This window comes from Ictidomys tridecemlineatus, chromosome 5 (genome assembly GCF_052094955.1).
Source record: "Ictidomys tridecemlineatus isolate mIctTri1 chromosome 5, mIctTri1.hap1, whole genome shotgun sequence".
In the NCBI taxonomy this organism is placed as follows: Eukaryota; Metazoa; Chordata; class Mammalia; order Rodentia; family Sciuridae; genus Ictidomys; species Ictidomys tridecemlineatus.
This window is the reverse complement of record NC_135481.1, coordinates 65928081-65953650: the sequence shown is the minus strand read 5'-3', so window position 1 is coordinate 65953650 and position 25570 is coordinate 65928081. Positions and strand designations below refer to the sequence as shown.

Here is a 25570-nt window from a genome sequence, read left to right as displayed (position 1 = left end):
AAATCCAAGTATTTTCAAGTTAATCTATTTTTTATGGTTTGGAAATGCAGAACACTATAGTTCCTGGACTGATGTCTAAGAAAGACTGTTTTGTTTTATTTAAACTCCTTGCACTGGAAATGTAGCTATCTTGATCTTTACACTTCTAAGCTCCTTTCATGTTTTTCTTTAACAACTAGTTTTTTCTTGACCTGATCAGACTTCTAGCATGTAAATTTTCTTTTAGCTTATAAAATCAGGCTTCAGGCTACAAATTTTCCTCTTAGATACCAGGGGAGCTACTCTTCCTGACTTCCTTAAGAGTCTGGAGGAGTTGTGGTTTAAAGTTATGTTCTGCAACAGGGGCTTCTACCAATGTTTTAAAATGTCTTGGTGTCACATCTCACATTTTCCTTCCTTGTTTTCTTCTTAAATCCTTCAGATGTGAACAATGACAACTCTTCAGAATTCCTCTGTGAAACCAACAGGAGTGGTAAGACTGAGGGAGAAAGGAAGCTGACCTCCCACCCTCCACAGAGAACATGAATCATACATGATGCTTCCTGATCTCTCCCTGACAGCCAGTGTACGGGAGGCTTATGTGTATTAACACTCTGAATTTTCACAACAACCCCACAAGGTAGGGCCTGTTAACGTATCTGCTTTGCAGACTAAAAACTAAAACTAAGAACTAAAGCCCAGAGTGTTTTTCCAGCTGGGAAAGGGCAGGCTAGGATCTGAAGCCTAGGAGGCTGGCTCTGGGGCTGTGTTTGGCTCAGCTGCTTCTCCAGGGAAGTGCACTAGAGCAGAGTCTCCATGCGTGATTCTGAAGGCTTCTTTCTGTTTCCTCTGATGTGAATGACAAACATTCCTAAGAACTGCTGGAAGATATTAATGAACTATTTCACCTGCAGAGCTATGATGGTTGTGAATGCCAATTTACTACATCTTCTCTGAAGGCTGGTATGTAGACTGTCATTTCTCTTTATGGTGGCTGACAAAAAAAAAAAAAAAAATGGAGGAACTATAGGCCATTTCTAGAAAACTGTTGCTGGTACACTGTTAAGGATAAATGTGAATGCATATTCTGAGGACATGCATTTCAGGTCCCCATACCACTATACAGGTATAGATTACATGCACACATGGGTATGCTCACCCCCTTGCTGCCAACCTGGCTGCTTCTTCTCTATGATTTGTAAGAGAGTCTGTTCAGACCACACTGTCCTTGCCCATGACCTTGGTGTGTACTCAGGGCTTTCACATTCAAGATGAATTAATGAAGATAAATATATCTTTAGAGGAGCAGAGGCACTTAAAGAAATTAACAGCCATTTGGTCTATGTGCTAAAAAGCATCAGTGGAGTTTAAGGTCATGGTTTCATCCTGGTTTATAATGAATACATTCACATTTCATTTCAGCACCATGACTCACGAATCTTGGCATATTCTGTGTACTTGCTCAATTCCAGATTAATATTTTTCTGCAGTGGAACCCTTGGCAGACTAGGAAAAGACTCTTAAAATTTCTTTGTCATATCCTAGAGAATAGTAGATGATAGCAACTTAGAATTAAGGGAAAAATGTTTTTTTTTTTTTTACTATTCTCTAATAAAAGCATAAGAGAGCTTAATATATTGCTTTCAATTTTTAAAAAGTCTGAAATATCCAATACCACTCCTAATCATCTGTAAAGAGTGTAATATGATTTTCTAATCAAGATGCAACCAGAAAATATTTCAATTTAGGAATGTTTGAACAAAGAATATATCAGCTTTCTTCAGATGGATTTCAATTGCTTAGGGGTGATGTGTAATCAGAGAAAAAAGACCAGTTAAGTCTTTAGTTATTAAGACAATAACTTCAGGCAGTGCGTTATTGCTGAGCAGGAGCTGGCTGAGTAGAAATGTGTAGAAACTAACAGCAGAACTATCTTCTTTAGTATCAACAACAACAGCAAAGGCACTTGTGACGAGACTGTAAAACCAGAGAGATGACTGCTCAAGTTTTCAGTCAAGAAGGAAACAGATATTTTCATTATCATAATTTTAAAAGCATACTTTCAGTAATTTTGAAAAAAAATTAACTTTCTACTTGTAATCTACTTAGTATGATTAGAAAACACATATTAAATCACATAAATTGTTACTTTCACAATTATCAGATTACATTAACACTATTCCAAAAGTTATTTAATTTTTGGGCCATTTGTGTATGCATTTTAGAGTATAGTTTCTTGCGATATTTTTATCAACAAGTTGCAAATGAGTTGTTCATTAAACCAAGTGTTTCTTTTAAAAACAAAGACTAGTACTATGCCAGGAACAGTTGTACATGTGTTAAGAGAAATTACACAGTCCAGTAGGAGAATTTTTAACTACTCAATCAAGTTCTATCACATCATGACCTTTTTGGGTTTTCTTTCCATTGCAAGCATCTGACAGGTAAAAAGAATTCAGATTCTAAAAAGGACTGGGTTTTCACTGAATTAACTAAATTAATGAGCACAAAACAAAGCACATAAAGTAACAAGGCAGAAGTAAATGAAGATGAAAAGTTAAAAGGTAAATGGAATACCTGCCTCTCATACTAAATGCTGTATCATATTAACTTCATAAATGACTGTTCTGGATATTTTGTGGTCCAGATGAACTCTTTCTGTGAGGGTGTTCTACATTTTGGCCATTCTCTGCTGTGGGTACAGACTTGAACAGACTGTACATACAGCTGTGTTCACCCTTATTTCTGTGTGCAGTGCTAAGTGGCCAAGTGACAATGCTTTGGAAATGTGTTCTGTGATGCCAGGCACGTGGACCTGCAGTTCTCATAGCAGCTGAAAGGCCTGCTCAGTTCACACAATTGTTGCCATCCTGCCAACTGGCCTGGACTCCACCGTGGGCAGATGGACAGGACTCAGAAGGGCAGTGAATGGGCAAGGGGAGGGCTCTGACACCGATTAAAACATTTCAAAGCCCTGGGGCTTCTGCCCTCGAGCCTCCCATCCTTTGCCCTCTCACCAAGGCTCAACTGGGTTGGCTCCTTTTTTTCCTCTTCCATCAAGCCTTTATTTCGGTCTTTTGTGACATATTTTTCTCTTTCAAGCTACTTGTGACATAACCTTTCAGTGATTTTTATCTCATTGAAAGAACTTGGGACAGAGAGAGGCTGATGGAAGATTTACCTCGGGTTCTATATTCATCTAGGGATAGGTTTATTTCGCAGGCTACCAACGTGGGTGTTAAAAGAAAAATGTTAAACAGCAAGAAAGAGTTGCCGCATCACAAAAAGTTGGATTTATTAAGTGTAAGAAAGGAATACAGATATTCCATGAAGAAGCACAGAGGAACGTACTAACTTTTTAGCATAGATGGGAAGTTGTAAGAGCATTTTCTGGAGCCTTATTCCCTGGGTATGAATCCTGGCCCTGTCACTCACTAGCTGTGTGACCCAGGCTTCCACTAGGGCCATGGGAATGAATGAGGCAATACATATAAAACACTTAGGAGAGTGTCTGGTTCAGTTAGCATTCAATATATACTAAATATTTTGGTTACTGTAACAAAGCATTTTGATTTATCAGGTATATACTATTTAAAAAATTGATTAAGGTATCTTTCGAAAGCAATGCATATTAAGAAAAAAAAGGAGAGAACTGAAAATAAAGCAAGCCTATAAAAAGATGAGAGAAATCTCAAGTACAAGGATGGGCTTAACTACAAGCCCTGATGCTTGCTTAGCTATGTGATTGATAAAAGCAAGCAGGTAGATTTTTCTTAAGAAAAAAAAATTATTTTAAAGTGCCAAATTCCAAGAGTCATTTATTATGTGGAAACTTAAATCAGAAGTTGCAAAGAGAAAATCAATTTCTTCAGTTAAAAAAAAAGGTCCAGAAAATGATAAAATGATAGAGATGGAGAATGTTTAACAGATGGGTGGTTGCCAGCGATGAGATGATGGAGAGGAGGTGACTATAAAGAGGCAACATCGTGGGGATGGAATAGTTCTGTTCATGGATCTCTGTGGTTATTATATTAAGTCTACACATCATGAAATGGCATAGAACTGCACATTATGCTGGGTCCTGCTTTTGGTATTATATTATAGCTATGCAAAAATGTAACCATTGAGGGCAACTAGATGAAGAATTTGAAGGACCTCTTCATACTGTGTTTGCACCTTCCTGAGAATGTATATATCTTTCAAAGCAAAAGAGTGAAAAATAAAACAGAAATATTCTTTAAAAGGATATTATTTAATGTGCCATAAAGTGTTTTTGCATAGTTGGCTTGAATTGTTTATTTTTCTTTGAAAGTTCTTTTCCTTAAAATTAATTCTATATATTTGTACTTCCCTTCACACCCTACCCCAAATCTCAAAGAGAACTTGCTTTAGTAACATAAATTGATTTTAAAGTTTAGGTTGAATTTTCATTTTCCTTCTACATTTGTTATTTTCTTGCCAGTACTGTCAGGCTGACTATGATCTTCCCAAGTTCCCACTGGTCCAGGCTGAACTGTTTACTGGTTATCGCTATCCAGGTGGAAGCAGTCATTTAAATTCTGGGCTCCCTTGATTTATACCAATATTTCTGTAACAAGGCTTTAGTTATGTGCAGTGATGTTTTCTCTTTCTCCCTATCTCATTTTATGTCAGCTATTCTCTGATGCTGAGCATGTGAAATCTCTGTGACTCTCAAACAGTTTATCAGAATTTATCTGGTTTGCTCAGAGGTGAGTTACACAGCTAACAGGAGATGTTTTCATTACCCAATAAGATAGAAGACACTGCAGATTTTTATAACATTCACCAGAGAGATACTGATCCTTCCCAAAGCACCAGCATCTGTTCCAGAGGTTGCTCTCTGACTCGGGAGACGCAATCACGTACCTTTCACCTGCACGAAGTCGAGCTGGTGAATGGACTGCAGCAGAGGGCTGTTGTCCAGACTCAAGTCAAAGTCCGTGGTCATCCTGGGAGTGAGCGTGCCTTTCCCCCACTGATCCTCTGTCAGGTGCACTCTCCTTATGAGGGCGTCAGAAATCTAATCACATCAAAGACCACAGCCTAAGAAATACAATGCCACACTGCCCCTCGACTCCAAGAGCATTACCACCAAACCGCCTTGGGACTCACACCTGTCCTGTCTCAGTGCATCTGGTGAGAAGGACCCTGTTATGACTACGATAACCTATGATTTATCAAGCAAACCTGAACATTTTGATGAGTTGGAGGGAGGGCACTAGAAGTAATTATCAGGTGTTAATTGATCTAATAGACATGCCTGGATATATGATCATTCTAAATTGGCCAAGAGTGAGAGAGGGAGAATCCTGTTCCTTTCAGTTGCTGCCTCTCCCCCACAGACCCATGGGCATTTGTTCTGATTATTGCCAGTTGGGTGGGTGCTATGGATATGGAGGGGCAAGGTGGAACTTGTGAGAGACAAGCAATACTCCATGAGACTCAAATCTAACGACTGTAAAGGATGAGATGATGTTGGTGATTAGTTAGTACTATTAGAACCAACAGATCTATGTTTCTACTTTGAGGTGTGGGTAGTCTATAAAGACTTGGGAACTGGTTTAAAGAGGCTGCATATAGAATTTCTTATATTTTAGGCTCACCAACTTTGTGTAATTAATACTGTATTCTCTGACAGAGAATTCTTTCATTCAGTCTCCTTCTTTTACTCTTGGCCAGTTCAGTAGAATATGAGTTGGAAACCATCAACACATCCCTTAACAAAGGGTTCCTTATCTTTGGAATCAAAACTTAAGTAAAAGTCAGATTATCTTATGGCAATTCACTAAAATAACACTGAAAAAATAGAAAAGGCTTTGCTATATTTGAGAAATCACTGACTTATGGCTAGTGACTGGGAGGTGGAAACCTTGCACACTCAGACATTACCAGATAACAAAACTGTCCAAGAGACAGTAATAGAGAAGGCCCGATTCTTAGGCAAGGCAGTGATTCCACTTTGGGAGAACTTATAGGGAGTTGAGTTTTTATGATTAAATCTATAAACAAAAATAAACAAAAAATCCCAAACACTTTTTAGTCTTCTAATACATGGTGACAGAACTTCCAGTATATGTCAGTGAGTTTAGCAGGCACCCGCCCACTCACTGCAGTGTGAAGGTAGGTTCTGTTATTGAGGGACCCATGCTCAGCTAGGGCTTCTGGACGCCCCACCTAGGCATCCTAGACTCAGCCCCATGGAATCTGATGTGGAATCTGAAGCAGAACTAGTTAACACTTACCTGCAAAAAGCCACTAGGATCATTTTCCTTAATCACCTCCAAGCAATACTCCATGAGACCTGTGGTCTGGCGTAATTTCACCGTACAGTGAGAGATCTGATCTCGAACCACCTAGAATTGATGAGAGACAGAATGGTCTAAAATGGCAGAGGATAGAAGAGACATCAACTGGGACCTTGGAAGGTTTCTTCAGACCAGAATCCAAGAGCATCAATGGAATGAAACTAAATTTATGAGAATACTTTATGGCAACATCCACATGAGCAATGGCTCTGGAAGACAGATTAGATAAGGCTCTTGTAGGGAATTGGTAACAGGATCCATCAGAAAGGAACATAGCAGGCTGGGGATGTGGCTCAAGTGGTAGCACGCTCGCCTGGCAAGCGTGCGGCCCGGGTTCGATCCTCAGCACCACATACAAACAAAGATGTTGTGTCCGCCGAAATCTATAGAATAAATACTAAAAAAATTCTCTCTCTCTCTCTCTCTTAAAAAAAAAAGAAAGAAAGGAACATAGAGGTTGGAACCCTGTGAATCTATGACTTTGACCATCAAATATACCTGTGAGCTACTGTGAGTATGAGGCCCTAGGAGTCTGAAGACAGCTACCCCTTCCTGATGGGTGGTTGCAGCTCTGCTTTGTGACACTGTTGCCCACTTTCCTTGCCTACTGCCTGCCTGTTCCAAAGAGCAGACATCACCATCTGAAGCCTGTGCCTTTCCCTTGCTGCCTTCCCCCACAGTCTCCTGTGCATTTGTTCTGATTATGGTCCCTTGGGTGGGTGGTAGGGGGCTGGGGGCCAAGGTGGAACTTGTGAGAGACAATGAGATGGAGTCAACAAGTCAGTTGGAGAAAGATGGATGTAGAATAAAGTTTTAAGAATACCCTACTTAGAATCATTGCATCAATTTGGAAAGCAGTTTTAAAGACTGCCCTATTTGCCAAGCTGTGAGTCTGCTTTAACCTAGATAGGCATCTCTCCATGCATGCCGTTTTCGCCTCTGGGAAGTTCTCTCTGCCCAGTGACAAATGCATGACGAGTTTCTTTCTTCCTTCGGAGATGTTCAACTTTGTATCCTCTGCTCAGTGACCTGAATCCTGAGTGGTATTTGAAGCAGAAAATTGAACAAGAATTTCCAGGAACCTTAATCACTCACTTCCTTGATAGTTTCGTTACTGTCAAAAGCTTCAAAGATAGCCTGTATTTTTGACATTATAGATAACTAAAAAGGATTGTAATACTTATTTTAAGATGTTGATTTGTTACTTCTTTTCATTTTTTAATTATAAATTCATTTCCCATTAAAGATTATTACATCTGTTTCCAAAACAATTGGAAAATAAATGAAAACAAAGCAAATAATTTCACCATCCAAATTAAAAAATTTTAAAACACTTTGATATTTCTTTTTAGTTTTTTTTTTCCTGGAACCAGAGTTATTTATACTTACAATCAAATTATATGACAATCTTACCCCCCTCATACACTTAATACCCTATAGGCATTTTTCCTTGTTGCCACCATTAATAAATATTGTTGGCTACATAAATATCCATTGAGTGGTAATAATAATTTATTTAATCATTCCAGTTCCCCTATTACTATACATTTAACTTCTTCCCAATTTTCAACAGCTTATTCACTTATTATTTCTGTTTTTTGTTCTCACTTTTGAAATTATGATAAAATGTGCATAACATACAAATGTTTCTGGTTTAACCATTTTAAAGTATACAGTTCTGTAGCTCTAATTATATTTACACTGTTGTATAACTATCACCACCATCCATCAAGAGAACTTTTTTTCCCTTCCCAAATTGAAATTCTATACCCATTAAATAATAACTCCACATTGCCTGCTCCTTTCAGCCCCAGGTAACCACCATTTTACCTTCTGTCTCTATGAATCTGACTATGCTAGGAACCCCATAGAAGTGGAATCATACTACAGCTTGCTCTTTCATGACAGGTTTATTTCACTTAGAATAATGTCTTCAAGGTTCATCAATGCTAAAGAATGTGTCAAAATTACTGTCTTTTGAAGACTGAATAATATTCTAATGCATAAATGTATATACTACATTTTGTTTATCCATTCAAACATCCATGGAGACTGGTCTTGTTTCCACCTTCTAACCTTGTGAATAAAAATGCTATCCAAAAAGGTGTTCAAATATGTGTTAGTCTTCCCTAAAGTAGAATTAGTGAATCACATGGTAATTCTGTGTTTAATTTTTTGAAGAATTTTAATATTTTCCACAATAGCCATACCATTTTACATTCCCACCAGCAATGGAAAAGGGTTTAAATTTTTCCACAGCCTCATTAATACTTATTATTTACTGTTTTAAAAAAATATCCTAATGGGTGAGAAGTATTATCATCATAATTTTGGTTTACATTTCTGTAATGACTAGGGACATTGAGCTTCTTTTCATGTGCTTATTAATTGATCTTCATTGGAGAGAAGTCTACTCAAGCCTTTCACCATTATTTTAGTTAGGGTTTTTTGTTGTTCCTGTTACAAATTTGTAAAAATATTTTATATATTCTGGATATCAATCCCTTATCAGATATATAATTTAAAAATATCTCCTCCTGTTCCTTTGATTCCTTTTATATTTTTAATTTTGATGAGGTCTAATTGACCTATTTTTTCCTTTCATTATTTATGTTTTTGGCATCATATCTAAGAAGTCATTGCCAAATTTCTCTTTTGTTTCCTTCTAAGTCTTATAATTTTAGGACTTATATTTAGGTCTTTGATTCATTTTGAGAGTTTTTTTTTTTTTTTTTTGCACGTTGTATTAGGTAAGTGTCTAACTTTATTTTTTGGTACATGGACATTAGGTTTTCCCCACACCATTTGTTGAATAGACTGTCTTTTCTCCATTGAATGATCTAACCACATCTCTGGAAAATCACTTAATTATATATGCAAGAATTTATTTTTGGACTATTCTATCCCAGTGGTCTGTCTCTGTTAAGCCAGTCCCCACTGCTTTGAAATTGTAACTTTGAGGTTAGTTTTGAAATTCAGAAGTACCTGGATTTCAATTCCACTTGTCTTTTTCAAGATTGTTTTGTTTGGATCTCCTACTTTATGAATGATGATTTAATTTTTCTTTTTTTGTACCAGGGATTGAACTCAGGGATGCTTTACAACTGAGCCACATCCCCAGACCATTTATCTATCTTTCTATCTGTCTGTCTGTCTATCTCTCTATCTATCTATCTATCTATCTATCTATCTATCTATCTATCTATCTATCTGTCTATTTATTTTTATTTTGAGACAAGTTCTCACTAAGTTTCTTAGTGCCTCACTAAGTTGCTGAGGCTGGTCATTTTGCTTTTTAACTTAATAATAATTGAAATAAAAAACAAAATATAGGTTTTAAAAATCTATCACAATTGGTGACATACAACAACTTTGATGTGAAGTTTTTTGGTGTGATTTTTTTGGGGGCTTATTTTCTTCCAACATTCAGTATGTTTCTAACAACCACTATGACACTATCTCTGTGTTGGTTGGGGCTCAAGGAATACAAATTATTCTATTTTTTATTCATAAAACAAACAGGAAGTTTAGACTTCTGTTTCTTGTGGGGGAGGGGGTCTCCAAAAAATGTTTCATGAATTAAACATTAAAAAATTAAATACTGTTGACCTAAAACTAATACTCTACTTCCCTCAGCTATATGAGGCTTAATTCAGTTGATCTCAAAAGATATTTTTATATTTTGGTAGCCAGGCCATCATTGTTGCTAGGTAGCAGAGACCTCAACAGTAGCCATTTCATTATCTGAGTGGCATCTGCCCTGTGCCTTCTGGTCCTGAATGTCCAAACAACAAGTACAGAGTGGATCAGAACACAGGAACCCAACAGCAATCTGCTTTTGAGATATGATAGACTGAATTGTTGAGTTTACCTTCCAGAAGATTCAGCTCGATGATAATTTTATGACACACAAGTACTGAAATGAGAGCATTACTCAGTCTTTATGAAATTCTATGCCTGCTTCTATAAATTTCTTTCTGGATCAAGGTTTATTTTGAATTTCTGAGTAAGGGGCTCTCTGCCTCCCATTGAGAAGCTTAATTGTTGCACAGCTGGAGAGTCTCTGAGTTTTAACAGGCAGTTGCCCGTGGTCCCTCTATTCTATGGCTCAAGCTTCATGGGAGGATTCACTATTCTGAGTTTCTCTCTCTCAAGAGCCATTGCTGCTACAAGTGGTTTGGCTCCTTTTATGTTTTAATCAACAATTCCACAATGATCACAACAGCCTGTGATAAAATCACTGCTAAAGCTTAAACTGGGTTTCTCAGAGCAGAAATTTGGGTGCACTGTAATTGACTTATAGTTTCTGAAAAAAATTGAACAAGAGTTCCCACCTTATGGAAATCAGATGAATAATTAAATCTTTTAAAAGTATAAATATTTTTTCCTCTAGCCAAGTCTTTTATCAGTTCTTTCACTTGCGACCTTCTCCAACTTTTTATTCATATCACTTTTTATTACTATGTATTTTTACACTGGTGTGTTTTTATGGCAAATAATTCACAGGAAGCCAGGCCATCTCCTTTTTTCTTCTTCATTTCTATGCTTTGGCACCATGGTTGCAGTTGGCTGGACTCAAGAGTTTCTTTTCTTAGGAACTGTGCAAGTAACCAGAAAGGCATAATAAATAGGCACTAGGAAAACACTCTTTCTGCTTTTATCTGCACTACATACAGCCTAAGCTAGCTCTCACAGGACAATGAATTAATCTGTAGTCCATAATTTCAGAGAAAATTTTCAAAATTTTCTCAAGAGAGTCACCATCTGTTCTGGATGGCAGGTGTCTAGTGACCATTAGAATAGATTTACTTTGTTAAATGGCACACTTACAAAGTTCAGTTCTTGTATCAGGATACGATGCTGGCACCCATTCAGAAAAGGAGAGTTTGAGAATGGACTGTTGTGTCCCTTGAATTTTCACACCACTTTAGTAGTGGAGCAACCCAGAGGAGCTTGTACAATACAAAGGTAGAATTGGTTCTGCCTGTCCACAGTTACATCCCCACTCACAGGCCAGTCTCCTTCCTCCAGTCAGCTCTCATGACACAACTGGCAGGAAGACTTGAGGTTAAATTTGACCTTGACAATGTGTAGCTCTTTAAAATTTTTTTCTTTATTTATTCTTTTGAATAAATATTTTTTAATCATAATATTAGATCTCAACATGGAATCAGGAGGGATGCCACTTGTAAGTTGTTAGTCTAAGTAAATGCTAACATTCTCTTTCCTGTTTCAAAAACTCCTTCCATAATATAACCCATGCCTTTGGATCACAGTTTGAAATGATTCCCTCTGAGCGTAAGGTAAACCTTTGATCCTTTTTGTTTATTTGTTTCTACTTAATGCACTAATGCACACATGCTTTTAAGATGCAAGCTTGAAGGATTTGTTCTCCACATTTTGTGTGTGTGTGTGTGTGTGGTTGTGTGTGTGTGTGTATGTGTGTGGATCTGAGAGTTTCCATGTGTTCCATAATGTCTTGAGGCACTATGACCAACCGATGCTTTGAACTGACTCACGTGTGAGTTCAAGGTGAAGAGCTTTGGGTGTTAGATTCATTTAGTAAAATACGGAATTGTTTTTTTCCTTGAGTATAATATTACCTATTATATTATTGTAATCACTGAAACACAAAAGAATTTAAATTCAGGAAGAACATTATAAGTTTCTCATACATTATTATTCATTCAAAAGATTTAAGGCAAATATTTTTTCCCATTCTCTTGATACTGTCCTCTCTACACATGTTTTACCTACATTGGCAACCAATCATTTCAAAGGCAAGTTTGAAGCTTTGAGTTTTTATTAAGAAAAGGATTATATTAAATAAATAAAACATGCACTTGTTTCAAGGAAGGCTCAAGATTTTAACAGTAAAGCTGTGAACTTTCAACTCCAGAGGGTGAACTCTCTATTCCACCAGAGGCCTTATCAACAAAAACTTAAAGGAACTTGCAAAGAGTGATGTTAGTGTACAGAATGCTGTATCATTGTACAGAGAAGTTAATGAAGGAAGAAATAAAAGTCAATGGGAGAGGTGAGCACATTGGTGAAGCCACCCACACACAATGGTCACCATCAGAGATGGGCTGCCATTAAGGCTATGCAGTATGTTATTTTGTAGGATGTGAGATGCAGTAAGCCATGGTGGATTATTCCATCATCTTCAAAGTATAGTCAGGTGCCTGCTGGAAGTTAGGAGTATCACTAACTGCAGGCTAAGGGTATAAAAAACATTCTGAGATTATCCTTCATTGATGCTGCCAGTGTGGTCTGAGGATATTGAAGGGTGTGCCCTGTAACCTGGGGGAGTCCCAGCTGTGTGTGGTGGCTTTCTGGTGATTCCATAGGAACTCTGGTTTCTCTATCCACACAGACACTGTGACTTTTGCTCCCACAGAATGGGAAGCAGAGGACAACAGAATATGCCATGTGAAACATGGAAAGGAGTTCCTCATTACTAAGGGACTCGAATCAGTCATTACTGTAGTTGAATTATTAGAGTTAGCCCCTACCAACTTTTGCTAAGTGTAGCTGGAGGTTTTGAGTTGTTCTAATTTTTCTGAATTTCTTCTTTTTAATGGACTATCTGGACTCTTTGCCATTAGTTTTATTGGGTTCAGGCTGGTGTTTGGCTTGAATAAGCTACTTTTTCTTGCTAGCAATGGCTGTAGCCAGTTAAATCATATCTAATCATTTTAAGATTTTTTTGTGAGTTTGGTCAGGATTTCTCTCCCTCTCATTCCTGAAGCAAAGAGTTATCTGCCTTATAGGAAGCAATGGCAAAATAGCTGAGGCAAACAGTTTTGCAAGACAATAGTATTCATAATAGAAATTTGTACTCTTAGTGATATGGATATATAATTAATTATTTGCAAACATAGTGGGAACGTGACAGGTGATACATGGAGAGTGATGATAAAGATAATGATGAAAATAATTAAAATGATTCTAACAAAACCCAACAGTGTACTAGGCCTCAGAATGAAGCATTCATACCTGCAGTTGGCACACAGAGGCCCTCTGTAAATATGGAAGCTCTATAAATCAGTGAACTTGAGCATTATCTCTCAGCATCCGGATTGAGTAATTTTATTGGTATGTTAAATTTACCAGCCACACATAGAAATTAAAGATTAGATCTTCCCCAGAATAACTATGAATATCTGTAACATCTTTTTCTTTCAGAGGATCTCAGAGTTGAAAGGCAATCAAGAAGACATATATTACCTTGTGCTCCTCAATCCATCATCAAACATCTAAAATGTTGGAGAGAATACATTCATGATGACTTTAGAATTATTTTAAATTCTGAATGCAACAAGCAAAAATAATTCCCACATATTACTTGAAGCTTACAAAAAGAAAATTACATATGAAAAGTTTCTGAAAAAAAAATAGATGTCACTCATGACCTATTTTTAGATTGTCACAAATTCTCTGTGAGGAAATTTTGAATCTTATACAGCTAAGGAAGACCTGGGAAGATGTTAACATGGTGTTATAGATAGGATGAGAATCTGGGGATCCAGCTTACTCTACAAATCATTGAGATACTGGCCAAAATAATAATTCTGAATATAAGCTAGTTACTATTTCTTGGAAGTTCAAAAATATTCTTTCCTTCCATTTGCTTTAGTTTATTGGATCCTAGAAATAGACAATTTGCTCCCAGCAATTTTTTTCAAACTGCTGGATAATATTAACTATAATTTACATATCAAAAAAGATTCCTAAAATATGGCCACATGTGCATATGTCTCAAAGCCTTTTTGCCTTTTTTAGTTTATAATAGCTCACCAAACTTTGTGAAGTCTTTCATAGAAAGATCAACTATAACTCAAGGTCATTAAAGAATTCCCCACTTTCAGAGATAATACCACCACTGTACAGGAAAATTGTATTCTGTGAACTATGGAACTAAATTCCATTCTGTATTATGGAAAATAAGCCCTGGAAACACTTTTTCAGTTTGTTGGAAACTTTGTTTCCAATTATTCTTTCTCAGTGGTAGCAACAGTAACAGTTCTTACCTATTGAATATTGTGTTGAATGCTTTACAATGACCTATGAGGTGAGAACAGTACTATTTTTAACAGTATTTTACAAACAGATAAAAGAAACAAGTGATAGAATTGCCCAGAGTTAGAGATCTAGTAAGAGTGTGACCTGTCACCGGAGTCTCTATGCACAGACACCAGGCTCCTCCCCACTCAGCTCCATCTTGCTGGGAATCAGGACCAAGATCATTATAAACCTGTTAAAATCAGTGCTTTCAGAGAAGGACATGAGCAGATTACAAAGACTGTGTAAATACACACTCTCTTTCCAGCATCCCTGGCCTTTTGAATTGCTCAAGGAGAGAAACTTGCCAGAAAAAGACACCCAAAACTCAGTTCTCTCTGTTAGCAAAAAAAGCAGCCCTCAGAGAACACAGCCAACAGGAAGCGGAAGAACATAAGATTATCCCCCAGTAAAGTGAAGGATGGGTCGGCCGCAAAGACAGAAAGAAGTACTGTGCTCAGCAAGTGGTGTCTATAAAAGGCCAGTCTTTTCTCATGAATCTCAGTAGCAACAAAAGGGACAAGAGAGGGAAAAGGCAGGAGGACAAAGAAGAGGAAGGGAGACGTAGAGGCCCGTATCAGTCTTCATGACGGCAGCAGCATTGATGGCTGTTTCTAGACCCAGTGACAGATACAATCAGCTGAAAACAGCCCTGAAACAAATCGCTCCAGACAGAAGACAGAACCGCTTTGCTGCCCTGGGGAAAACCAGCCACCTGTCTCTCATTTCTGCAGTCGTTTTAGGTCTGGGGCAGGGAACTCCAGAAGGGGTAGGGTGGAATGAGGGCAGGCAGCTGCCTCTGCCCATGCACATTGATGTGCCCTGCCAGGGCAGCCCACCCAGCACAGGTGGACTATCAAGGGAGGGAAAGAGGACAGTTACAGGACATGGAGTCCCAGTGATGAGTTAAAGCCATTCTGGTGCCATCTACATCTGTACACACAGCACAGTTCATAACTGATATTCTCATGGTGTTGGCCTGCACAGGTGGCACCAAACCAGGGTGACTGGGAGTTTTTCATATCCCTCTGCCATTCTTTGACATGGATAAACTTTGCTTTTTCAATCTTTGACTTCCTCTTTCATTCACACTGCTGCCCTTCTGTCTGTGTCTCCTATATAGAAAACCTGGAGCTGCCACTAGAGTTGCCACATGACTTATCACAATCCATTCACCATCTTCTGTGTAATGGAGCTAGAAAGCATTTGCTATGTTTTATAAAAGATATTTCCATTGAGGAGAAGTTAAAATTGTATGGATGGAGACTGGTTGCTTTGCTACTTAGCAGTGAAATCTCTAGCTGTCCAGTTCAATTCCCAAAGACATTTATAGTTTTATTTTACACAGTGCTATGTGATTCCAACAATATTCTGAGAATTGTTATTACAATAAAATTCTGCTTTTCAGAAGGAGGCCAAAATGAAGGACTATCTTGACAATTTTTAATCATGTTGAAACAGGTAATGGAAATGGAAAATGACCATCGGTCTTCAAATCTAACTGATGGAGCAAGACCACAGGACACACTGTGCTACTCACTCTTTCTCTTTCTCTGGAAGCTTTGTGGCTCTGCAGGCAAGAATGCAGTGGTTGGTCATAAACCTACTCCTCCTGCAACTCAGACTGCTCCGGTGCCAGCATTTCCATGAGCTGCTCTGTTACCCTTTTAGCTCCAACTTTTTTGCTCACAACTTCTATGGCACTGGCCACCTCTCCTGGAAGCTTGATCACTACCTGTGCAGGAGTCCTTTGTGACTTATCTCTTCCACTGAACTGTAACCTCTGTAAGGGCAGAATTCATCCATAGTCAGTCACCTGGGTCCCTCCCCCTACCTGTGTTTCTATACAGCATCTGTCTCCTTGCATATGTGCATTAGGTCCTGGCTGACTGATGGAAAGTCTGCTCTCTGCTTTGTACTTCTACCAGAAACTTTGGCCAGGAGCCATAGAATGCTGTGGTTATGATTCTGGCTCTGTGGTACCAGCAATCAAATTCTGGACCTGTTTTTAATATCATGGTGGTGTTGTTTCTCTAGAATGGAGACAATGGTAATAATGACCTCATAGAGCTGTTGTGGGAATGACTGAATTGATCCCTATTGCACAATTTATATAGCGTTGCCTCAAAGAAAGTGTTTAGCTATTGCTATTATTAAAGCCAAGACTTGGTTGTGGAGAATGTCTATTCTGTGTTAGTGTTTGGGAAACTGCAGAATCACATGTCATAACATTTCCAGATTTTAATTCAGACTTTTAAAATGGTGATTATGAAAAAAACAATTTTGTTCAGACCTAATCTGACTATCTTGAATGAAAAAGTTTATGGAATAGAACCATTTTCCACATTGTTCCAGATAAATCTATAAGATTGAGATCTACATGATAAAACTTTCCGGAACTCTTTGGGTAAAAAAGCATTTGTATCTTTAATATTGCCTTTAATTCCCCCCGCATTTTAGGAATCAGTACACATATTGTCATGAATCACAGTTTGGTGGGCCTTATAAGGAATTCAAAAGCAAATAACTTAATCATAGACATTGGGAGATGAGACTGGAAACTGAGGCACCAAGAGCCATCTAAGTAAAACTCCTCATTGCTAGACACTTTATGGATTAGGCATGTACAGGCCATGAGGAGGATTCCTCCCTAGGAAATCCAACCCCTTCTTGTGACTTTCAGTCCTTGTTGAAGTCTCCATGCAAGTGGGGTGCGTGTGGTTCCCCTCAAAAACTTGAGTTCATTTTAAAATGAACCTAAGAAGGTCTTCTAGTTAGACCCACAATCAGGAAACATTAATGGTCACTCGGAAGCAGTGTTTTGCTGCCCAAACCAAAAGGCCAGGGCTCTTTGAACATTAGAGCCCTGGACATTTTCTTTCTAAACTTAAGGTTCAGATTCTAATTCCATGGTATGCAATTTCCTTTATCCAGCAACCCACTGTTGCCTCTCCTTGATAAAAGTGTGCAGTTGTAATCAGCACTCAAGGACGCACTAGCTGGAGGTGAGGCTGGCAAAATTCATCAGGAAGCTTATCCTCCTGCCTGCCTTAATTCCACAGGCCCCTCACCCCCAGAGTGTGAGCCAGACAACTCTCAAAGGCAGGAAAGAAAGATTTGTGTTCCCACCACATTACTTCCTGACATTGGGGAAGGAAGAAACAGGTGTGTGGCTCTAACTGCATCTTGAGAAAATGCAGATGGGAAGTAGAAGAGGGAGCCTTGGAGGAGGAAGCTGGAGTTTGGGTTTGTTCACCTTTGTTCACCTTTGTAATGAATTGTGAAGCGTCCTCAGGGAAACATTTTTCTTTATTATGCTATGTGGCTCTCTGACTTCAAAACAGAGCTCTCTGGGGCTCAGGGTCCTGGTACGAGGGTGGGGCACACATTAATGATTGGCAGTTCTCCTGCTCAGGGCTTGGCACTGCCAGTCTTGTTGCAGGCTTTGCCCAGGTCTCATGCTCCAGATAGCAACTGGTTTTTTGCCTTGTTTCTAGTAATTACCAATGGGGTACTGTCCTGCTCAAAGCTTCCCTGCCACCAAGCTTCAACCCCAGATCTTATAAGCTGTGGTCACTTGTTTCTTCACTCTTGAAACTCTTCCTTGATTTACTGTGGGAGACCAACCATGCACGTGACTGAGTTACTCCCCGGCTAGGTGTTTTGAGGTGTCCAGTAGCAGATGTGGCAGGACTTGCCCTCCCTTTGGGTTCCAAAGCTGTGTCCATGCAGAGGCTTGTCTCTCCACTACCCCAGGGACCCAATCACCTCACCTGACCTTGCAACACTACCCACCCCACCCCCCTGACCTTCATTGGACAGGATGTTCCCCAGAATTTAGAGTTCCCCAATAAAAGCCCACTCCCAAGCGTGCTAGCTCTCTCTCGCTAGTCTCTCTCATAGAACCTCACTTCCTCCCTGGGGAGCTTGAGGCAGCGAGCTTGAGGAGCCATCCTGGAGCTTGGTTTAAAGGTAAAATCTGTAACTCCCTGAGAATTTCCCCGCATGACTAAACAATTAACCATTTGTGCTGGCCGCAGACAAAAATTTACCTCTTGGAACCTCATTCTTTAGAAACGGGTCTTCTCTTGTTCTCTAGGGACTAGCACCTGTTCCAGACCTTCTAGGTGATACCTGCCCCTTACTGGGTCATCGACCCATCATTAGCCCTCCTAAGGCTGTGTCCACTCACTGTTGTCCATGATTGAACCTCCTGATGCCTGGCTTCAATACAGAAACTTTGGTCAGACTTTATTTTTCTTTCCACCCTAATCCCAAGGCAATATCTTACACCACCTGCCTGCCACTCATTCTCTGAGAAACACCCTGAGTTTGCTGACCACATGTGAGGTCCTCAACTGACTGCCCACTGCTGGATTCCCTTCTGCTTCACTCTTGCCATCTAACTCTTGCTCTCACATCTTGTTGTTTTGCTCCAGTGGGGCAATCGATAGACCATAAGTTGTCTCCAGGAGGACCAAACCTGCCGTTAGGGTTCCAGACTTGTCATCAATCAAGTTCACTGTGTGGTGATATATAAGTCTGCACTCATGCCCATTTGCAAAGTTCACTTTAGAAATCCAGACAAGTTTTGTTTGTTTTCTAGAAAGTACAGGTTCAATTTCCCTATTCAAAAATACATTTTTTGCTTCTGTACGACCACATTGACCACCTTATCTAAAGTTTCAACCCCCATCCCTAATACCCACCACCTCTTTTTCCTGCCTTTTATCCCCTCTTAGCACTTTTTACTTATATAATGCATATCTTACTTATGTTGCTTACTGTTTACCCTTCCTGGTAGAATTCAAGCTCCATGAAGGTAGGGATTTTTACTAATTTTATTATTTCTGTACCCACAGCTGTCATTCAACAAACACTGATTAGGAAAATGAAGGAGTTAGTAGTGAAAGGCAGGATTGCTTGCTCTCTGGCCAGGCCACAGGGCTGTGGGTATCATGCCCTCCTCACCAGGGCAGGGAGTTCTCCCTGCTTGTCCATCACGGCCCCTGGAAGCCTGGCTCCTGGGCTTTCCGCTCTCGCCACAGCGCAGTGCTCACCTTCAGTTTGTGCTCATGCTCCTTGTTGACACGGGCCAGCAGCTGAGCTTTCCTTCTGTTGAGGGCATCAATGAGGGCATCACACTGGGCCACCAGACAGGCCTCAAACTCCACACTGTTCTCCTGTGTGAGAAAGCACATTTCTCAGGACTTGAGCTGCCAGAGAAAACATAGATCCCTCATTCACGTGTGGACAGGGCATCTCTGACAAAGGGAGTGGAAATGGACTCTGTTCACAGAGCACATTTGGTATTTTTAAAATAACTGGATAAACTTCATTCTATAGTGTTAAATTTAGATCAAAAAAGTTTTTATTGCTTACATTTTTATCAAAAGGAAACTATTTCCACAAGTTGGATTATAGTCAGTAAAATAAATCTTTAAGCCAGTGGCACACACCTGTAAGCCCAACAGCTTGGGAGGCTGAGGCAGGAGAACTGTGAATTCAAAGCCAGTCTCAGAGAAAAACGAGGCACTAAGCGACTCAGTGAGACCCTGTCTCTAAATAAAATGAAAAATAGGGCTGGGAATGTGGTTCAGTGGTCAAGTGCCCCTGGGTTCAATCAAAAAAAAAAAAAAAAAAAAAAAAAAAAACTTTTAACTTGTAGAGTGGCACATGAGTCCCACAGTGAGTCACATGTGTTCAGTTCTGTGTGGTGGAGGGTGGCAACCAAGTGCAGTGGGAGATGGTTAGTGCAGGAGACAAAATCATTAAATTCAACATAAGGAAGAAGACAGGGTTACAGTGGTCTTCAACATTAAACAATACTCTAATGACAACAGAAGTTTATAAGAAATAAGAATGATCAGCAAAAGATCTTGTCCCTTTCATTAGGGAAAGCAATGGTGAATAATAATCAATGTTTGTAACAGGATCATTGCTGTAAACATCAGGTATAAAGCAACATATGTGGAAAGGTAACTATGTGCTAAATGAATTAGAGCTTCCTTATAATGTTTAAGTTAAATGTAGGATATCAAATTTTTACTTGATTTAAATCTATACATGTCTTTCATTTAAGCAATTCACTGAATAATAGACATTTAGGCAAAATAATCTTTCAATAAGTTACATATGCAATTTTGATTCTTAAACCATAATCTGAACAAAATTAGGATTTATAGTAAATGAAAGCTAAATACCCACATATGTATTAATAGCTCTTAAAAATAGCACCCAGTTGAGGGCTGGGGGTGTGGCTCAGTGGTAGAGCACTTGCCTAGCATGCATGAGGCACTGGGTTTGAGCCTCAGCACTTAAAAACAAATAAATAAAATAAAGGTATTGTGTACATCTACAACTAAACATTTTTTTTTCAAAATAGCACAGTGTTGAGTAAATTGTAAATGTTTTGGGAATAGCAAGGAAGGAACAGTTTAACATAACGCACTTTATTCCCAAAGCCATGAAGAACTATGTCTATATAATAATCCACTGATAGGTATTTGATAACTTTTTTTCAAACACAAGATCTTCATATAAGGTATGCTTTAGTAATTGCTTGAGTAATGCATCTATAGATGCTAATACTGGCTTTCATGGCAATCTTTTTTTTTTTTTGAGTTTTCAGGGAACACCCATTGAAAACATAATTTAAGAGCGCTCTATGCCCCATGCAGGGAAATGGTGGAAGAAGGCTGGGAGGGAGGGAGCTTTCCCCTGGAAGTCTCTGTTACTTTTTTCTTGCAGAAAGAAAGCTTTGCTCTGATGAAGAGGCAAGAAAGAGGCAAGCCTGGGTCTGCACATTTTATGCCAGCAAAAGCAAAGAAAGGACTGATTGATAAGCTCCATGGCTTTGAAAAACAGAAGGAAGTGTACAAAACCGTTGGGTTGTTAGGGGAATCAAACGTTTTAACATAGTCATGCATGCCAAAAAAGGGCAAAATCAGTGTCTAATGCTTTGAAAGGGTGGCTTATGTTGTTAAAAAAAAAATCCATTTCTGCCTTGATATGGATTCAGTGTTAACTCAGAAAGCCAATAGCCAGAGTTTAGGTTATTTCTATGAGGCAAACCTCAAAACATAAGAATGGCAAACAGTGAAAAGGTTCATTATTTTAGTGTCTCATGCCTTTTATAGGTTATCCCTTTTACTACTGTAGATAATTTATGAGTTCTCAAGTGATGAATGACCTGCTTGCTGGTCATTGTGTCCAGATAAAGATATCTGAAATTATAGTCACCAAGAGATCATGGCTGGAAAATATCCAAGTACCTAACTAGAGGAGAAGCATTTCTATGGGAAAGGAAGAAATGAAAGAAAGAAGAAAAAGAACAGAAAGAAGGAAAGTAAATAAGTAAAAAAAAAAAAAAGGAAGGAAAGGAAGAAAAAACTAGAGAAAATGTGCCTTGTTAATGTTGAATAAGATGTATTTACTATAGGTGTTTTGGGAACGAATAGGGCTTTAAAACTCAGTAATGAACAACTAGAATTTACGAAGAAATAGTTCTCTTTCTACACACATGCTAGTAGGGAGTTAGGACTTCAGTGTGAAAGACAGGAACCACTTGGAAACCCAGGCTGTCTCTTGCTTGCGGGCAAAAGGCAAGCACCTCAAAAAGGGGCAGGTTGGAAGCTGCTCTCTGTGTGTTTGTATGTATAAAAGAGACAGGGCAGGAAACAAAAAATAGGAATTTTCCCAGAACACAAAAATAAAGGAGAAGACACAAACACCCCCACCATTTCACATTAACCCATAGGGTTTGCTTTCCGTCCCAGGTGACTCTGCTACCTGGATCTGCTGGACCATGTTGCGGAGCTGCACCAGAAACTCCTTGGCTTCTTTGGCCCGGTCTGACAATCCATTCAGTGCCTGGGAGAGCTGGCTCTGAGGAGAGAAAGGGGGGAAAACACGGAGTTCTAATCACACAAGGCCACACAGAGTTGTTTCAGAGAGGAAGACCCCGGGACCAGGAGTTGTCAACCTGCTTGTCTGGGTCAGGTCATTGAGCTGACATTGGTTCATACAGATTCCATCAACAATGGTGTCCACACTCCTTTCCAGGGGCTCCTGAGGAGTTTCCCCTCAAAAGCAGTGAAAACTTCTGGCCTTTGGCTCATGAGCTGATATATATCTAGACTTTCCTCATCTCCAATTAAGTGATTACTTATGTAATACCTATTATGTGCTAAGGATAAACAAACAAAACAGTGAATCGGATGATCTGATTATTATTGACATTATTTAGTCCAAAGAGCTATTATCTGAGACTGGGTCAGAAAGAATGAAGAGAGACAAGAACAGAATAAAGAAGAAAGGTTCAGGTTCTGGTGCAATGCTCTGGGGGCCACTTACATGTGGTGACAAAGGTAAACAGCAGGATGTCATTCCCCCTTTTACCCAATCAATGTCCCCCTCCTCTTCCCATGATGGCCCTGTTGCCCTAACACCTCTCCACACCAGCCTCCTAACCAAGTCTTGCTCCCTTTCTGACTTTCTTCACCACCCTGTCCCTACAGGGGTGCTGTTCCCTTGAAAAGGCAATGTATCCAGGTAAACACTTGCTCTCCCAGCCTCACTGTCTGCTCAATGTGTGGCCATGACACACATTGCTGATCAATGGAAGTGGAAGTCTACTGGGGGCTGGAATGGTCTGAGAGAGCTTTTTGGCTGACATGGACTGGTGTGGCTGGTGCAGCCTCTTCCCTTGGCTCCTGATTTTACGATGGCTGTGATGTCTTCTGACTGGCATGAGGAGCAGTGATGAATGAAGTAAGACAGTTGGGAAGACAATGAAAAAATCCTGGAAGGCTCTTCATTACTAGAAAATGTCCTTGTTGGTAAAGATTTGTGTGCACTGCTTTTATAGGATAGTCTTTCAATCGTATTTATAAATATCTGGTGGAAGGATGGGGAAAAAAAAGGAGCTTGGATCCAATGGCATCATGGAGCAGTGGAGCCTCCCACCACTAACTAGATTTCTTGTAAAACTCCAGTCCCCTCTATAGGAGTTTTCCTCACTTCCAGCCATGAGCATTGTATTTGATACAAAATTCCATCTCCAAGTAGCCTGGTCATATCCTTCTGTCTCTCACATTGTGACAGACTCCATTTCCCAAAATGCCTCCTTGGATAAACTAAACTCTGTTTTCCTCCTTGCCAATGTAATGTATTATCTACCCATTTTTTTTCTTTAATAAAAGGACAGAATCTTAAAATTAAATCTCTTGGTCCTGTGAATGTTCTCTTATATTTGCCTTATTAAATACAAACAGGCTATTGACTCTTTTTTTTTAATAACTGTAAAACAGAATGGGTACTGACTATTAAAAATATGTATGCCAAATGCTGGGAGGAAGCAATGTGGGTTGGTAAAAAGAACAGATTTTGAAAGAGTTAAAATTCTGGCTTTGTCCTTTACTAAGTGTGCCTTGATAAAGTTAGCTGTGCCTGAATTACTCCAATGGAAAAAATGGGAATAGTAATAATACTTTGTCAGTAGGTTTGTGAGGGTTGAATGCATTCATGTGTTTGAAACCTTCTGCTAATACAGGGTAGTGATTAAGGCAACTTTTCAGATCTCATAAATGCTGCCAGTTACTGGCTATTCAACCTTTTATACATAGTTTTACCTCCTCCATAAAATGAGAAGAATACTATTACTATTCTTGGGTGATGTGGACATTGTATGAGATACTATGTCTAAAGCCCAGAACCCTGCTGGTGCACAGCCACAGGGTACATGCTTAATAATGTTGGCTGCTATTAATTCTTATTTGCTTTCTTTATTACTGCTTACACAAACACCTGCTGACTGGAGGGATCCAAAGCACAGATTCCTGGAACAGGATCTGTTGGAGAGTGTTCTCCATCACTTACACTGCCAGAAGGGTAGACCAACACAACTGAGTAAGAAAAATCACACATTGAACCTAGAGTTGCAAAAAGCCTACTCAATGCTTTACTGGGCGTTTTAGCCAGCTTTTTTTCTGCTTCACTGAAAGACCTGACCAAAACAACTGGAGAGGAGGAAAGGTTTATTTAAGGGCTCATAGTTTCAGAGGTCTCAATCCACAGACAGCAGGCTCCATTCCTTGGGGTTCAGGGTGAGGCAGAACATCATGGCAGAAGAGTGTGGCAGAGGAAGACAGCTCACATGATAATCAGAAAGCAGAGAGAGAGAGACAGTGCTCTCAAGATACAAAATAAATACCCCATAGCCACGCCTCTAATTAACTATTTCCTTTAGCCATACCCTACCTGCCTCCAGTTACCACTCAGTTAATTCCATTAGGGATTAATCCACTGATTAGTTTAAGGCTATAACCCAGTAATTTCTCCTTGGAACCTTCTTGCATTGCCTCACATGTGAGCTTTTTGGGGACACCTTACATATAAACCACAACACTGGGTCTTAGTTACACCATCATAAGAGGTTAAATGTCTCCTTAAGAACTATTTCCAGGAACCCAATAGATAAAGGAGGAAAAAAGTGTCTCATTTAGGAGGAAATGTTTCTTTTAGAACTCATGTTTCTTTTTTCTTTTTTTTCCTGAATGGCTAAAGGTTTGTTGAGCAATCACAGCTTTATTTTTATTATAACCTATGAATTAGTAACCACCCTTGGAAGTGTGAGTACAGAAGATAAATTCATTTGGCTACACAGAAGTGGAGCTATCTGATTTCTTAATTCCAAATTTTCAATTAATTTTGTCTGTGTATCTACGTCAGAGCTGACACCCATGAAGTTTTGTTAACCAAGAGTTGCATATCCTTAGGGAAAAAAAACATTTAGTAGTAGACAAAGAGTGCTGGTTTCATCAAGGATTTTATATGGCAAAGCAATAAGTGAACTGCAAAAGACAATTTTTCCCAGGTTTCCTTTCTTTGTGTCTATGCTCAGTCCTAGTGCCCTCACCTGGCTAATGATTGTTCTGGTATTTGATAAAACAACTGCATTATAAGATAAAGGTCTAGAAACCTTTTTTTCTGAGCTTTGTCTACTTGTAGAAATTGAGCAGGAGACAAAAATGAGAAATCCTGGAAAGCTATTTATCACTAGAAAATGCCCTTTGTGGTAAGGACTTATATGTGCATTGTTTTTATAGTGTAGTCCTTTGAGAACATTTGTAAGCTATATCTGATATAGAAGAACCTTATTATTCATTGATCTGGTTTCCTAGAAACCTTTAAATTCCTGA

At 39.1% G+C, this 25570-nt stretch overlaps 1 protein-coding gene across 10 annotated transcripts in view; it reads right to left on the bottom strand.

Moving 5' to 3' along the window:
• Trim9 (tripartite motif containing 9) overlaps nucleotides 1-25570 on the bottom strand; it is a 102244-nt gene that overhangs the window by 29188 nt on the left and 47486 nt on the right. For all 10 annotated transcript variants that reach the window (XM_078050138.1, XM_078050137.1, XM_021724849.3 and 7 more), the window contains exons 2-5: nucleotides 22161-22256; nucleotides 19430-19552; nucleotides 6243-6353; nucleotides 4867-5020 (exon numbers count right to left, since the gene is read on the bottom strand). In XM_078050138.1, the coding sequence (XP_077906264.1) occupies nucleotides 4867-5020; nucleotides 6243-6353; nucleotides 19430-19552; nucleotides 22161-22256 (484 nt within the window). The remainder of the gene's footprint in view (nucleotides 1-4866; nucleotides 5021-6242; nucleotides 6354-19429; nucleotides 19553-22160; nucleotides 22257-25570) is intronic.